Source organism: Rhinichthys klamathensis, unplaced genomic scaffold, assembly GCF_029890125.1.
Source record: "Rhinichthys klamathensis goyatoka isolate OS25496 unplaced genomic scaffold, OSU_Roscu_1.1 h1tg000157l_1, whole genome shotgun sequence".
NCBI classification, from domain to species: domain Eukaryota; kingdom Metazoa; phylum Chordata; class Actinopteri; order Cypriniformes; family Leuciscidae; genus Rhinichthys; species Rhinichthys klamathensis.
Window position 1 is genome coordinate 3,354,711 of NW_026606692.1, and position 12,563 is coordinate 3,367,273.

Below are 12,563 nucleotides of genomic sequence, written 5' to 3' on the forward strand. Positions count from 1 at the left end.
TCCGGTTCTCAGTGAGGAGGAGGATGCGAGTCTCCTTTGCCCCGTCAGGGCATTGAGAGCTTATGTGTCACGCTCGTCTGTTTTCAGACAGACGGAGCAGCTTTTTGTTTTGTTTGGCGGGCGTTCCAAGGGACTCGCCGCCTCAAAACAGAGCCTATCCAGATGGATAGTGGATGCCATTGTGCTCGCTTACTCTGCGAAGGGCCTACAGTGCCCCTTGGGTGTCAGAGCGCACTCCACGAGAGGCGTGGCCTCTTCGTGGGCGTGGTCGAGCGGGGTTTCCCTGCAAGATATCTGTACGGCCGCGGGCTGGGCCTCGCCGTCTACATTTATAAAATACTATAACCTGGAGGTACCCGCCTTACAAGCTAAGCTTTTGGCGGTCTAAAATTCAGTGCTATCTGCCCCGCTGTGCGGCCCAGATGCTGAGTTTACTGCAGCCCCATGAGTGTTGACACACGTATGGCCACCCAGATCAGGCTGAAAGCTTTCACCCTGGCTGCGCGTTTTATTGTCATATGATAGCCCCGCTGGGTGCTTTTTTATAGGGAATGACGCTTCCAGCCTCTCTCCCTCCACTCTATGTGAGTTTATGGTGATTATGCACTACATGAGCCCTGGGCTTCGGCCCCCGGGACTTTGGTGTTGGATCCCTGTACGCACAGCGTGTTGCATTGTGTTCCCCTAGCGTAAGCTATTACGCAGTACGAGAGATACTCTCGTAAGAGAACGTACTCGGTTACTAACGTAACCTCGGTTCTCTCTAGAGAGGGAACGAGTACTGCGTATTTTTGGCTTCAATATCTCGTGGAAAAGAGTTTTTCCCCTAGCGTAAGCTATTACGCAGTACTCGTTCCCTCTCTAGAGAGAACCGAGGTTACGTTAGTAACCGAGTACGTCTTCGTTGCTATGGATGACGTCACTTCTCATGCACGAGCCTCCTCGCAATGATCACGGTGATTGGTTGTTAGATGACAGGGCCATCATGCGGAACATAACACAGACGCAACAAATCATGGATTTAGGACATCTAAATATGTCTGTGTCCTACACAAAATAATAATAGTAATGTCATCGAAATGTTTGTGCAGGCCCCAGTGAAGTGTAATTCTAACAAGGCAGAGAGAGAGAGAAGTCGTGAATTAAATTAAATCAAGGTAGCAGCCTAATACCCCAATGAAAACCGCCACTTGCCTAATAATGAAAAAACGACACTTGCATTAACACTTGCTTGGTTAATTGACATCCTATTAGCCTAAATAGACTACTTAAAGCAAGGAAATGTTACTCCTATTGAAGTGATGTAATGGTGTGTTCACACCGAACGCGAATAAAGCGTCAAATACGCGTCTATCGCTTGAACATTCGCTCGAGTTCAAATTTTTCAACTTGCGCGGAAGACATTCGCGGCAAACGCGTCGCCCAATTCGCGTCATTTGCAACGCCCGGCGCGAATGATGCGCCTATTCGCGTCTTTGCATTGACTTTGTATGTAATCTACTCGCGCAAATAATTAAATTCGCGTTCGGTGTGAACACACCATAATAGTTGAATGACGGTGGATTATGAACTTGCCAAAACGGAAAAGAAAGCCCAACTGGACGCAGGATCAGTTACTGCTGCTGGCCCAAAAACATAATAAAAGTGAAATTCGGCACTGGGATATCAAGCAAAACTAAGCGTGAGAATGGGAGAGGATTTGTTTGCAGATCAATGCAGCATTCCCGCTTGTGTCGCGGACCCCGGACGACTGCGAAAGGTGGTGGTATGCGCTACAATCCTTTGTGAATAGGTCTTAGTGAGTTAGGAGTCCTCTCGACTTCTTTTAAGCTGTCCCAGACTTAGGTGCTACTTTTAGGGCTAAAATGCTTCGTGAATTACTCTTAGTGAAAAAAATTAGGAGTCCTAAAGTTAGGAGTGACACGCCCATTATTTTTAGGAGTTGCTCCTAAATTTGCCAGTTAGGAGCTACTTTTAGCCTTAAAATTCTTTGTGAATACGGCCCCTGATTTATAACAGCTCATTAGACCAGATAAGTTCGATCCTAACATTCTGCTTGAAATGCTGTACCTTTGGATGGGGATAAATGTCTTGGGTTTAAATATTAACACAGTTATCTCTCTTCGTTGAGGTATTGTCTGGGACTGTGGATTGCTTTATAAGTCACTGTCAGTCTTTACTAGGTTCACACTGTCAGGTTCAACAAGCTTGGATAACAACCAGAACCATGCAGAGCTCAATGATATCTGTTTGGGTGGTCTTGGCTCTAGTGGCCCAGGACAGGTAAGATTTTGGGGTTTTGCCTTAATGGTCTCCAGAGGTTTAATTAAGACAGAACAAAACATTAAGTCTTGTTTTAAAAAGTTGAGATCATTCTAGCCTCCCAAATAATCTGTTTTGTAAAATAGAAAATCTGACATTGAGACATGGAATACCCTCTGAATGCAAAGAGATTTGGATAGCCTACATAAGATCTGGCTTTTTTAACCTGTTAAGTGTCACCCCCCTTTTTTTGAATATACATGAAAATGCACATTTCAAACTTAAATGGTTGTAATTCAAGAATGCTTTGGAATAGACGTAAGATTGGTCTCGTTTTAAAGAAGACATTTGGCAGATTTTTGTAGAAGTGAAATAAATTAAGAAAGTGAAACAGAAAAAAAGTTATAGAAGTTTGAGTTTATGAAAATGTACAATGTAAAAAATGTAATTATTCATATTTTATATAAAATATATATTTTCAAAACCTGGGCGACTCTAAAACTGCAAAAAAATCAAAGCCAAAAATCTGAACAAGTTGTGTTTCAAATTTTAGGTTGATATCTCAAAGTATGAGCTTTCAGTAAGATTGTGGTTAGGTCACATGTGAACTACGAGGAAGGAGCAACCTCAGCAGCACTGGGATATCAAGCAAAACTAAGCGTGAGAATTTGGTAGTCAACGAGGTGCGAAAGCAGGAGGAGAGGATGAGGTGTATAAAGGCCATTTCCCAGGCCAAAACATTACACACAGAAGACAATATTCCTCCGCCCAGGCGAGCAACCACCAAGAAAAGGTGTTAAAACCAATTCTCGCCCAGGACAACTGGAAGCTGCTAGGGTCTGGAAAATGCTGGCTGATCTTGATCAACGGCTTATTTTTCCACCTGAGATTGCCACCACTAACCTACGACCAGATATTGTTTTGTGGTCTGGATCAGCACGCATTGTTCAACTGATAGAGTTAACAGTGCCATGGGAGGATGCGGTAGATGAAGCATATGAGAGGAATAAACTGCGGTATGCTCATCTGGCCACTGAAGCAGAACAGCGAGGATGGAGAGTCCAGGTTTATCCAGTGGAAGTGGGTTGTCGGGGATTTGTGGCACACTCTACAACCCAGTTCCTCAGAGACGTCGGATTCAGTGGCCAAGAGTTGCGTCGCACAGTAAAGAACTTATCTGAAGCAGCAGAGAGGAGCAGCAACTGGCTGTGGTTGAGACGGAAAGATTCTAGCTGGCTGTGTACAGGCCGCCACGCTACGGTTTCGTAGAATTCTTGAAAAACTCGAAGAGTCTATTGGTTTATTTGTATAGTTTGCATAGTAATTACAGTTATTACGTTCCTGTGTATATTGCGTAATAGAGAGTTGGTGTTTGGGAAGATATTGTGTTTTGCGGTAGGTAGTATGCCATACGGAACCGTTGCCACTGAACCTACATTAACGAAGACAGTGGGGCTCAACAGCCTTAGTGAAACGGGTTGGCGCGTATGGTTGGGTTGCGGAGAGATTGTGAGATTGTGGTTAGGTCACACGTGAACTATGAGGAAGGAGCAACCTCAGCAGCAGGAGGGATGTAAAGGTCAGTAAGCTGGGCTGAGTTGAGTGGGGGACGGAGGGGGGTGACTCTGGGACGCCAGAGTCACTGTCGAGCCCTCTTGAGGTGTCGTGGGCTTGTCGACGAAACACTGAGGACGGAAGGTGCCCACTTGAAGACCCTAGAGATGTCCCCTACTCGGCTCAATCCAGACGGTTGTCGTGCTGGTCCACTAGGGAGACCACACCGTAGTTGCAGCCGTTGTGTGTGCTGACGCGCCAAGTACACTGCAGCTGTTAACGCCGGACAGAAGGGGAGTCACACCACCATATGGAAGGAAGCGTAAATGGATGGAGAAGCATAGGTTGCTGTAAAGCTACGTCTTAGTTTGTGCTTATCTTGGCGAAAGCCGAGTACAAATCAGCATGACGTTTTAACATCTACTCTCGTGTAATGGAAATCATGTAGGACACAGACATATTTAGATGTCGTAATTCCATGATTTTTTGCGTCTGTGTTATGTTCCGCATGATGGCCCTGTCATCTAACAACCAATCACCGTGATCATTGCGAGGAAGCTCGTACATGAGTGTTGACGTCATCCATAGCAACGAAGACTCACTCTTAGTTTAGGAGTTGTCATTTTCCCTTACTAAGAGTAGGTGTGAAAGGCGTTGTGAATAACTTTTAAGAGAAAACTCCTTTTTTTAGCACCAACTGGGCCAGCAGCAGTAACTGATCCTGCGTCCATTTGGGCTTTCTTTTCTGTTTTGGCGAGTTATAATCCACCGTCATTCAACTATTACATTACTTCAATAGGAGCAAAATTTCCTTGCTTTAAGTAGTCTATTTAGGCTAAAAGGATGTCAATTAACCAAGCAAGTGTTAATGCAAGTCTCGTTTTTCATTATTAGGCAAGTGGCGGTTTTCATTGGGGTATAGGTTGATTTAATTTAATTGAATTCACGCCTTTTTATCTCTCTCTGCCTTTTTTAGAATTACACTTCACTGGGGCCTGCACAAACATGTCATTATGCATTTCGATGACATTACTATTATTATTTTGTGTAGGACACAGACATATTTAAATGTCGTAATTCAATGATTTGTTGCGTCTGTGTTATGTTCCGCATGATGGCCCTGTCATCTAACAACCAATCACCGTGATCACTGCGAGGAAGCTCGTGCATGAGTGTTGACGTCATCCAACGAAGACTCACTCTTAGTTTAGGAGTTGTCATTTTTCCTTACTAAGAGTAGGTGTGAAAGGCGCTGTGAATAAGTTTTAAGAGAAAACTCTTAGCAAAAATATTTTAGTGCGATTTAGAAGTACTCCTAGTGGTAAGATAAAATTCTTTGAGAATACGGCCCCTGATGCATGAAGACAGCTGCTCTTCCTCATTTCAGTCAGTAAAGTATTTTAATTCATTACAGATTGGCTGGTGGACTGGTACACACATCTTATGACTACACAAAGTACCACACCATGGATGAGGTGAGATTATCCTGTACTTGCTGCTGTTGATTCATTTATTGATTGATACATTTATTGACCTAATAAATCTCTCCACACAGATTTCATCCTGGATGAATCAGATCGAAAGGGAAAACCCAGACGTTGTGTCCAACATGATGTATGGACAAACTTATGAGAAGAGGAACATTACATTATTAAAGGTACTATCTGTGTAGAGCAATAGTCCATTTGCTCTCAACTAAAGAAAAACACAGAGGCTGTGTCCGAAATCGCACTTCCCTACTACATAGAAGTAAAACCAGTAGTATGTCTGAATTCACAGTACTCATAAAAGAGTAGGCAAAAATTTGCCCAGATGAGTTACTACTTCCGGTGAGATTCTGAAGTTTTCATTCGATGGACACTTTACTATCCCATGATGCCACGGGAGAGGTTTTGTGAATGACAGTGGCCCTGTCCCAAATGGCACACTCCGGACTTGTGGACTTCCTCAGAGTCCACACTTCGGTGACGTCATGTAGTGCAGACCTATAGCGCCCTTAGCGCGAGTCCGCGAGGGCGCATTGAGAGGTATTTTTGGGACAGACTCGATCGTCACGCCGGAAACAGGAAGACGGTCTGATTGTTGTTATGGACAGGAGCTACAGGTTCGGGGAAATATGCTGCCTATTGTTGTTGTGTTTACATATGACTCACTAAAGCCCTGACATTCTGTTCTATGTATTTAATGAATCATAATGTGATCGTATTATTCAGCTCGCTATTATTAGCCTATGTTTAAGACATCAACAACTGGTCGATGATCATAATGTTTGTATAAACTTGTCATAAAAACCGTAATGATAATTACACTTAAATATTTTCTTCTTAGCCATGTTAACAATTGTCCGTGAGCGAAATCTCCTCCCATCCGTTGTCTGATTGGCCTTTCGCAAGGATTCCTGGGTAGTTAAAGTGCGTGGAGCCTGCATCTATTCGGGCTTCGCGGAAGACCGCTTCAAGGGTACAAAGGGGGCGCTGCTGAGCACACTTCAGAGCGCTAAAATGCTAAATGGGACGGCCTACAGACTCGTAGACTCGCGCAAGCACGCGCAATTTAAGTCCACGAGACCGAAAGTCCACATGAAGTGCGCCATTTGGGACAGGGCCAGTGAAGCGAAACAACTGTCGCTGGTAGGTCACATGATAATGACAACATGGCGAATGAATGCTACACACACTACACACATTCATAAAACATACTTTTTTTAGCTCTCGCAATGGATTTCAAACACCCTAATCATCATATTTATTAAGCTTATAACTATACACAACTCGATTCAGATTAATACACATTTTCTTTGGCAATACCGTGATGCAATGATAATGGTTACAGTGCACTTACCCAAGAAAGTACTGGTAATATAAGGTCACTTTGGATTAAGGTTAGGTTTAGGGGTAGGTTTAGGGTTAGTTATAACCCAGTTATTGTAATTGCTATAATAAGTATGTACATGCGGAACAGGACTGTAAAATAAAAGTACTACCATGATAATAAGGTAGCCTACTCAAAATAATGCCATATTACCATAGTACTTTCGTGTTCATTTGTTTGTATCTGATATGCAGATCGGCTTCAATAGCACCACACCAAAGAAAGCCGTTTGGATGGACTGTGGGATTCATGCCAGAGAATGGATCGCTCCAGCTTTCTGCCTGCATTTTGTTAAAGAGGTTAGATTTTATACAGGGCAGTTATTATGATGTACTTGGTCAAGATGCCATACACCTGTAGTGTTATTCCCAGAAATATCACATCCATTACATTACATGGCAGGCCATTGTCTATAATGTACTGCATCTGTCTGAATGCAATGCCACTGCTGAGTTAAGATGTTTTAAGATGTTTAAAAATGCTCTGGATTTGGATGCTTATGTTATTTTCCTGTACATGAACTACAAAAAGATTTATAAGGACCTCACAAATATTGATACTTCCGCTGTATGGATGTCAAGTTCCTATTGTAGTTTGGTCCCCATAATAATGATACTAGAGGAAGAAAGTACACAGCATACTCAGAGCATTCACATGCTAAAATTAAACAATCAGGTAATGGATGGTGCAAAATAAATAGTGAAAAGTGAATGACAGTATTTTGAGTAGGCAAAATAATGTTGTTGTTTTTTTTATCATGATGGTTATGTGGATATAAGAGTTAAATTTGTGTTGATATGTTTCTCCTCCATCTTTATTTTTATATTTAATATAAAAAATAAAAAATAATTGAACTGTTTTTATGTTGAAAAAGATCCTGGGATCCTACAAATCAGATTCGAAGGTAAACACATTGTTGAAAGATCTGGACTTTTACATCACCCCAGTGCTGAACATGGACGGATACATTTATTCCTGGAAGGATAACACAGTGAGTTTCATCCGTTTAAGTACTTCAGTATGACATTTGATGATTATACTTTTAGCAAACATATGTGATGTGTTTTAAAGACTCGACTATGGAGAAAGTCCAGATCACCAGGCACTGAAAACTGCACATGCTTCGGAACTGATCTCAACCGCAACTTTTACGCTAACTGGGGGAGTAAGTAACAGTTTTCTTTTCATTATATATATATATATATATACACTCACCTAAAGGATTATTAGGAACACCTGTTCAATTTATCATTAATGCAATTATCTAATCAACCAATCACATGGCAGTTGCTTCAATGCATTTAGGGGTGTGGTCCTGGTCAAGACAATCTCCTGAACTCCAAACTGAATGTCAGAATGGGAAAGAAAGGTGATTTAAGCAATTTTGAGCGTGGCATGGTTGTTGGTGCCAGACGGGCCGGTTTGAGTATTTCACAATCTGCTCAGTTACTGGGATTTTCACGCACAACCATTTCTAGGGTTTACAAAGAATGGTGTGAAAAGGGAAAAACATCCAGTATGCGGCAGTCCTGTGGGCGAAAATGCCTTGTTGATGCTAGAGGTCAGAGGAGAATGGGCCGACTGATTCAAGCTGATAGAAGAGCAACTTTGACTGAAATAACCACTCGTTACAACCGAGGTATGCAGCAAAGCATTTGTGAAGCCACAACACGCACAACCTTGAGGCGGATGGGCTACAACAGCAGAAGACCCCAACGGGTACCACTCATCTCCACTACAAATAGGAAAAAGAGGCTACAATTTGCAAGAGCTCACCAAAATAGGACAATTGAAGACTGGAAAAATGCTGCCTGGTCTGATGAGTATCGATTTCTGTTGAGACATTCAGATGGTAGAGTCAGAATTTGGCGTAAACAGAATGAGAACATGGATCCATCATGCCTTGTTACCACTGTGCAGGCTGGTGGTGGTGGTGTAATGGTGTGGGGGATGTTTTCTTGGCACACTTTAGGCCCCTTAGTGCCAATTGGGCATGGTTTAAATGCCACGGCCTACCTGAGCATTGTTTCTGACCATGTCCATCCCTTTATGGCCACCATGTACCCATCCTCTGATGGCTACTTCCAGCAGGATAATGCACCATGTCACAAAGCTCGAATCATTTCAAATTGGTTTCTTGAACATGACAATGAGTTCACTGTACTAAAATGGCCCCCACAGTCACCAGATCTCAACCCAATAGAGCATCTTTGGGATGTGGTGGAACGGGAGCTTCGTGCCCTGGATGTGCATCCCACAAATCTCCATCAACTGCAAGATGCTATCCTATCAATATGGGCCAACATTTCTAAAGAATGCTTTCAGCACCTTGTTGAATCAATGCCATGTAGAATTAAGGCAGTTCTGAAGGCGAAAGGGTGTCAAACACAGTATTAGTATGGTGTTCCTAATAATCCTTTAGGTGAGTGTATATATATATATAGTATATTTTTAGATTTAGTCATTTTGTTGTGTTTTGGTATTTTTATTTTTGTACGTCTTTATTAATTTTTGTATTTCAGTTATATTTTTAGTTATTTTAGTTCATCAAGTTAAACAATATGAAAAGGAGAAAAGTTGAACTAAAGCTGAATTTTTTTAGAAGTTTTTTTAAATATATGTTTTATTTCAGGTAACTATAATAAACCACATGAAAGCATGAAATATTCACAAGCTATTTTTTGTGCCAAAACAAATTTACAGCAATGATTTTTTTTGTTTTGTTTAGACAACTGAATGAACTCTTTGGCATCTGAATAATGTAAATACCAGCAATATGAGAGATAAGGGTTATAAACATGACTTAACAGATGACTTAACAGCACTCAATGTACTAATCCTGTCTTTCCTATTCCCACCCTCTACATGACATAAATTGCAGGCGTGCTTAAGGTGGAAGAGATAAACTTAATGTTGAAATAGTAAACAAATAAACAGTTAGGTTAGGTTAGAAGGGTAACCCCTCATTCTCATTTGCTGTGATTTTGCAAAGTAGCTGTCAAGCATGAATCATGAAATTGCAGTTATCAAGAGCAAAACATGCAACCAATACTATTTTTTTTACACCTACCCTGATGTACAGTAAGTAGAGTACTGTTAAAAGCATCAGATCATGATCTAGTCCATCTGTCTTCGTTCATATAGTGGTCGGGATCTCCAGGAACTGCTGTTCAGAGATCTATAACGGTCCGACTGCTCTGTCTGAGCCTGAGGCCAAAGCCGTCACTGACTTTTTGGGAGCAAATCAAAACCAAATGCTCTGTTATCTCACCATCCACTCGTACGGACAGCTGATCCTTGTCCCCTACGGACACCCCAACATCTCTGCACCCAATTATGATGAACTGGTAAGTAGAAGTGAAAATTAGTTTGGGATAAGTTGAGCCTGAATATACCGTACACTGTTTCGAATGAAATGTGCATGTCTGTCAATGTGTTTGCAGATGGAAGTTGGTCTCGCTGCGGCTAAAGCCATCAAAGCAGTTCATGGGAAGAGCTACAAAGTGGGCACTCCCCCTGATGTGCTGTGTGAGTATGTTTAAAATGGTTTCCAATCATACAACATGAAGACAGTCATTCCAACAACCAGAAACTGGTTCATTGCACATTATCGTGATCCCCGCTCATGGTTAGCCTGGGAAAACCCAGACAACTTCCAGCAAATTTAGATTTGCTCTGAAAGTTAGTCTGGCAAAGAGCTCATTCAAGCTCATTCTGTCGAAATCGAGGCACCAATCAGAAACGTTGGGGCGGGCTTTACACGATGACGACAGCGCTGGGATTTTGAAGCAGATTTTGTAGCCTACATTACAAAGATGGATGCCGCCGTCGAACATCACTCGTTCGAATCAGCTATCGCGTCTGTTTTAAGCCATTTGAACGTTTCCTTTTTGTTAAAAACCGAGCAAAGAACAACACTTGGAGATGTTTCTCCGCCGCTCTGCATACGTCATCTCCTTCATCGCTCTGATTGGTTTTAGGTCTATCCGCGACGTCCGTTGGTGACGCCCCTCTGGAAATGATTTGTCTATGACGCTTTGCCAGACCATAACTCAGTTACAACTGAGAATGGTCTGGTTTTAACCAGGCTAGCTCATGGTGGCTGCCATGTTGAAATTGCATTATCCTAATTACCTGAAAAAGAGTATTTGTTTTACAATGCCATTGGTAATCAAAACTTCTGCTTTTTTTGTGATGCTGAATTAAATTGGTGTCACTGTCAAGTAGAGAAGCAAACTATATAGTTATAGGCTGATATTAGAGATTTTGAATTTATAAGAATCACTCGATTTAGGATATTTAATAATGCACGATCATTTAGTCTATTTTTACATTTAGATTTCCATCATCGAAAGCTCACTTAAAGAATTTTCTTATTGCCAATATGTAAACATCTTGCAACAAAACTTAAAAAACAATACTTCTTAGGTTGTCTATAAAAGCTGCTGATTTTTATGTGAAGGACTTTTGCATGAGTTTTACGAGCACTCCCGAGAGCCTCTCTTCCCATTCTGTGACACATGAAACTAATGCTTATACAATGTTCAGGATAATGCCGACAGAGCCATTCTGTACTGTAATGTCCATGTGACATGCAAAGAAAAGGGATTCATTCAAACTATAGTTTCACATAGTCAGATCTATATAGTCTATAGTCTCGAATATACTTTATAATCAAACTATCATAACAGTGTGTTTTTAATGACCTCATCAGTAGACATGATGCCGGTTGATTGCAGAGCTGGTGCAAATCTCAAAATGAATATCCATTATTATACTTGACATTATGATACTGATGTTTAAATTTACTTGTAACTTTTAAAACATTTGATGTTTGTTTTTAGTGTTTTATTTAAAGATTTACTTATAACATTATAGAATTGTGAAAATAATTACTTGTTGCATCGCCCAGGAAAACATGAAGAAAAACGTATTTGCAAGATAATCACTTGCGACGATGCTTTAATATTCTTCACAGATCCAAATTCTGGCTCTTCACGTGATTTTGCCAGACTCATAGGGATCCCATACTCCTTCACCTTTGAGTTACGGGACGAAGGGCAGACCGGCTTCCTTCTACCCGAGGATCAAATCCAGCCCACATGTCAAGAAGCTTACCAGGGTGCAATGTCCATCATCAACTACGTCCATGATAAGAATTTCAAAAGTGCAGCAATTACAGTCACAGCCACACTGTGGACAACACTGATAGCCTTATGGATATCAAGCACTAGTGTGCTTTAGACCACTATTTCTAAATAGATTGTCAAATTTTTTGTCGCATCATGCATTTTTATTTCTCAAAGCTGCTTGTTTTAGGATTTCTTTGATGCTTAAAAGAGAACTGTGCAACGAAAAACAACTTGGTTTGATATGTGTAATGTAACAAAATTCAGATATTTTTAAGGGTGACTCATGTTCAAATACTTTTATAGATTGAAATTGTAACCAGTTGTATTACAAAAAGCTGAAGTGGTAAAACGGGGTAACCCTAACCCATAAAAATAATTAATAAACAGAAACATACAAAATATATTACATTTAATTTTTGTAAAAATTACTATATTAGTGAGAAATTGTTTGTTTCATGATTTTGTTTTTTAATATTGATCGCAGAGCTCCATTTGTCCTGCTGATGGCAGTATATACACAGAAATCACCGAAGACGATTGCAATCTTGTATAAACTGCTGTCAACATCAGCAACCTCAGATAAGATAAAACAATAAAGGTATAAAACTAAAGAAAAGGGGACACAGATCAGTGCTTCTGGGAAAGATCAGATCAGACATTTCTTCCTTAACCGCACAGAAGTTAAACATCAGAGAAATGAGGGATGAGATCTCCCTCGTGTCAAGGCTGTCCTACTGAACACAC

General features: G+C 41.1%; 1 protein-coding gene across 1 annotated transcript; it reads left to right on the forward strand.

Annotated features, from left to right (window-relative positions):
- The first annotated feature begins 2,132 nt into the window (after positions 1–2,132).
- On the forward strand, positions 2,133–12,222 carry LOC130091012 (carboxypeptidase O). The gene is made up of 9 exons (XM_056258684.1): positions 2,133–2,283; positions 5,231–5,291; positions 5,372–5,473; positions 6,882–6,986; positions 7,562–7,678; positions 7,759–7,852; positions 9,832–10,034; positions 10,131–10,215; positions 11,666–12,222. The coding sequence occupies exons 1-9, from the start codon at positions 2,228–2,230 to the stop codon at positions 11,929–11,931; spliced, it is 1,089 nt and encodes a 362-aa protein (XP_056114659.1). The 5' UTR covers positions 2,133–2,227; the 3' UTR covers positions 11,932–12,222.
- The last annotated feature ends 341 nt before the right edge of the window (positions 12,223–12,563 follow it).

Coding starts and splice junctions, on each gene's coding strand:
- LOC130091012 (XM_056258684.1), top strand. CDS start 2,228: ATGCAGAGCTCAATGATATCTGTTTGGGTGGTCTTGGCTCTAGTGGCC. Junction 5,474..6,881: donor GGAACATTACATTATTAAAG/GTACTATCTGTG, acceptor TCTGATATGCAG/ATCGGCTTCAATAGCACCAC. Junction 6,987..7,561: donor GCCTGCATTTTGTTAAAGAG/GTTAGATTTTAT, acceptor ATGTTGAAAAAG/ATCCTGGGATCCTACAAATC.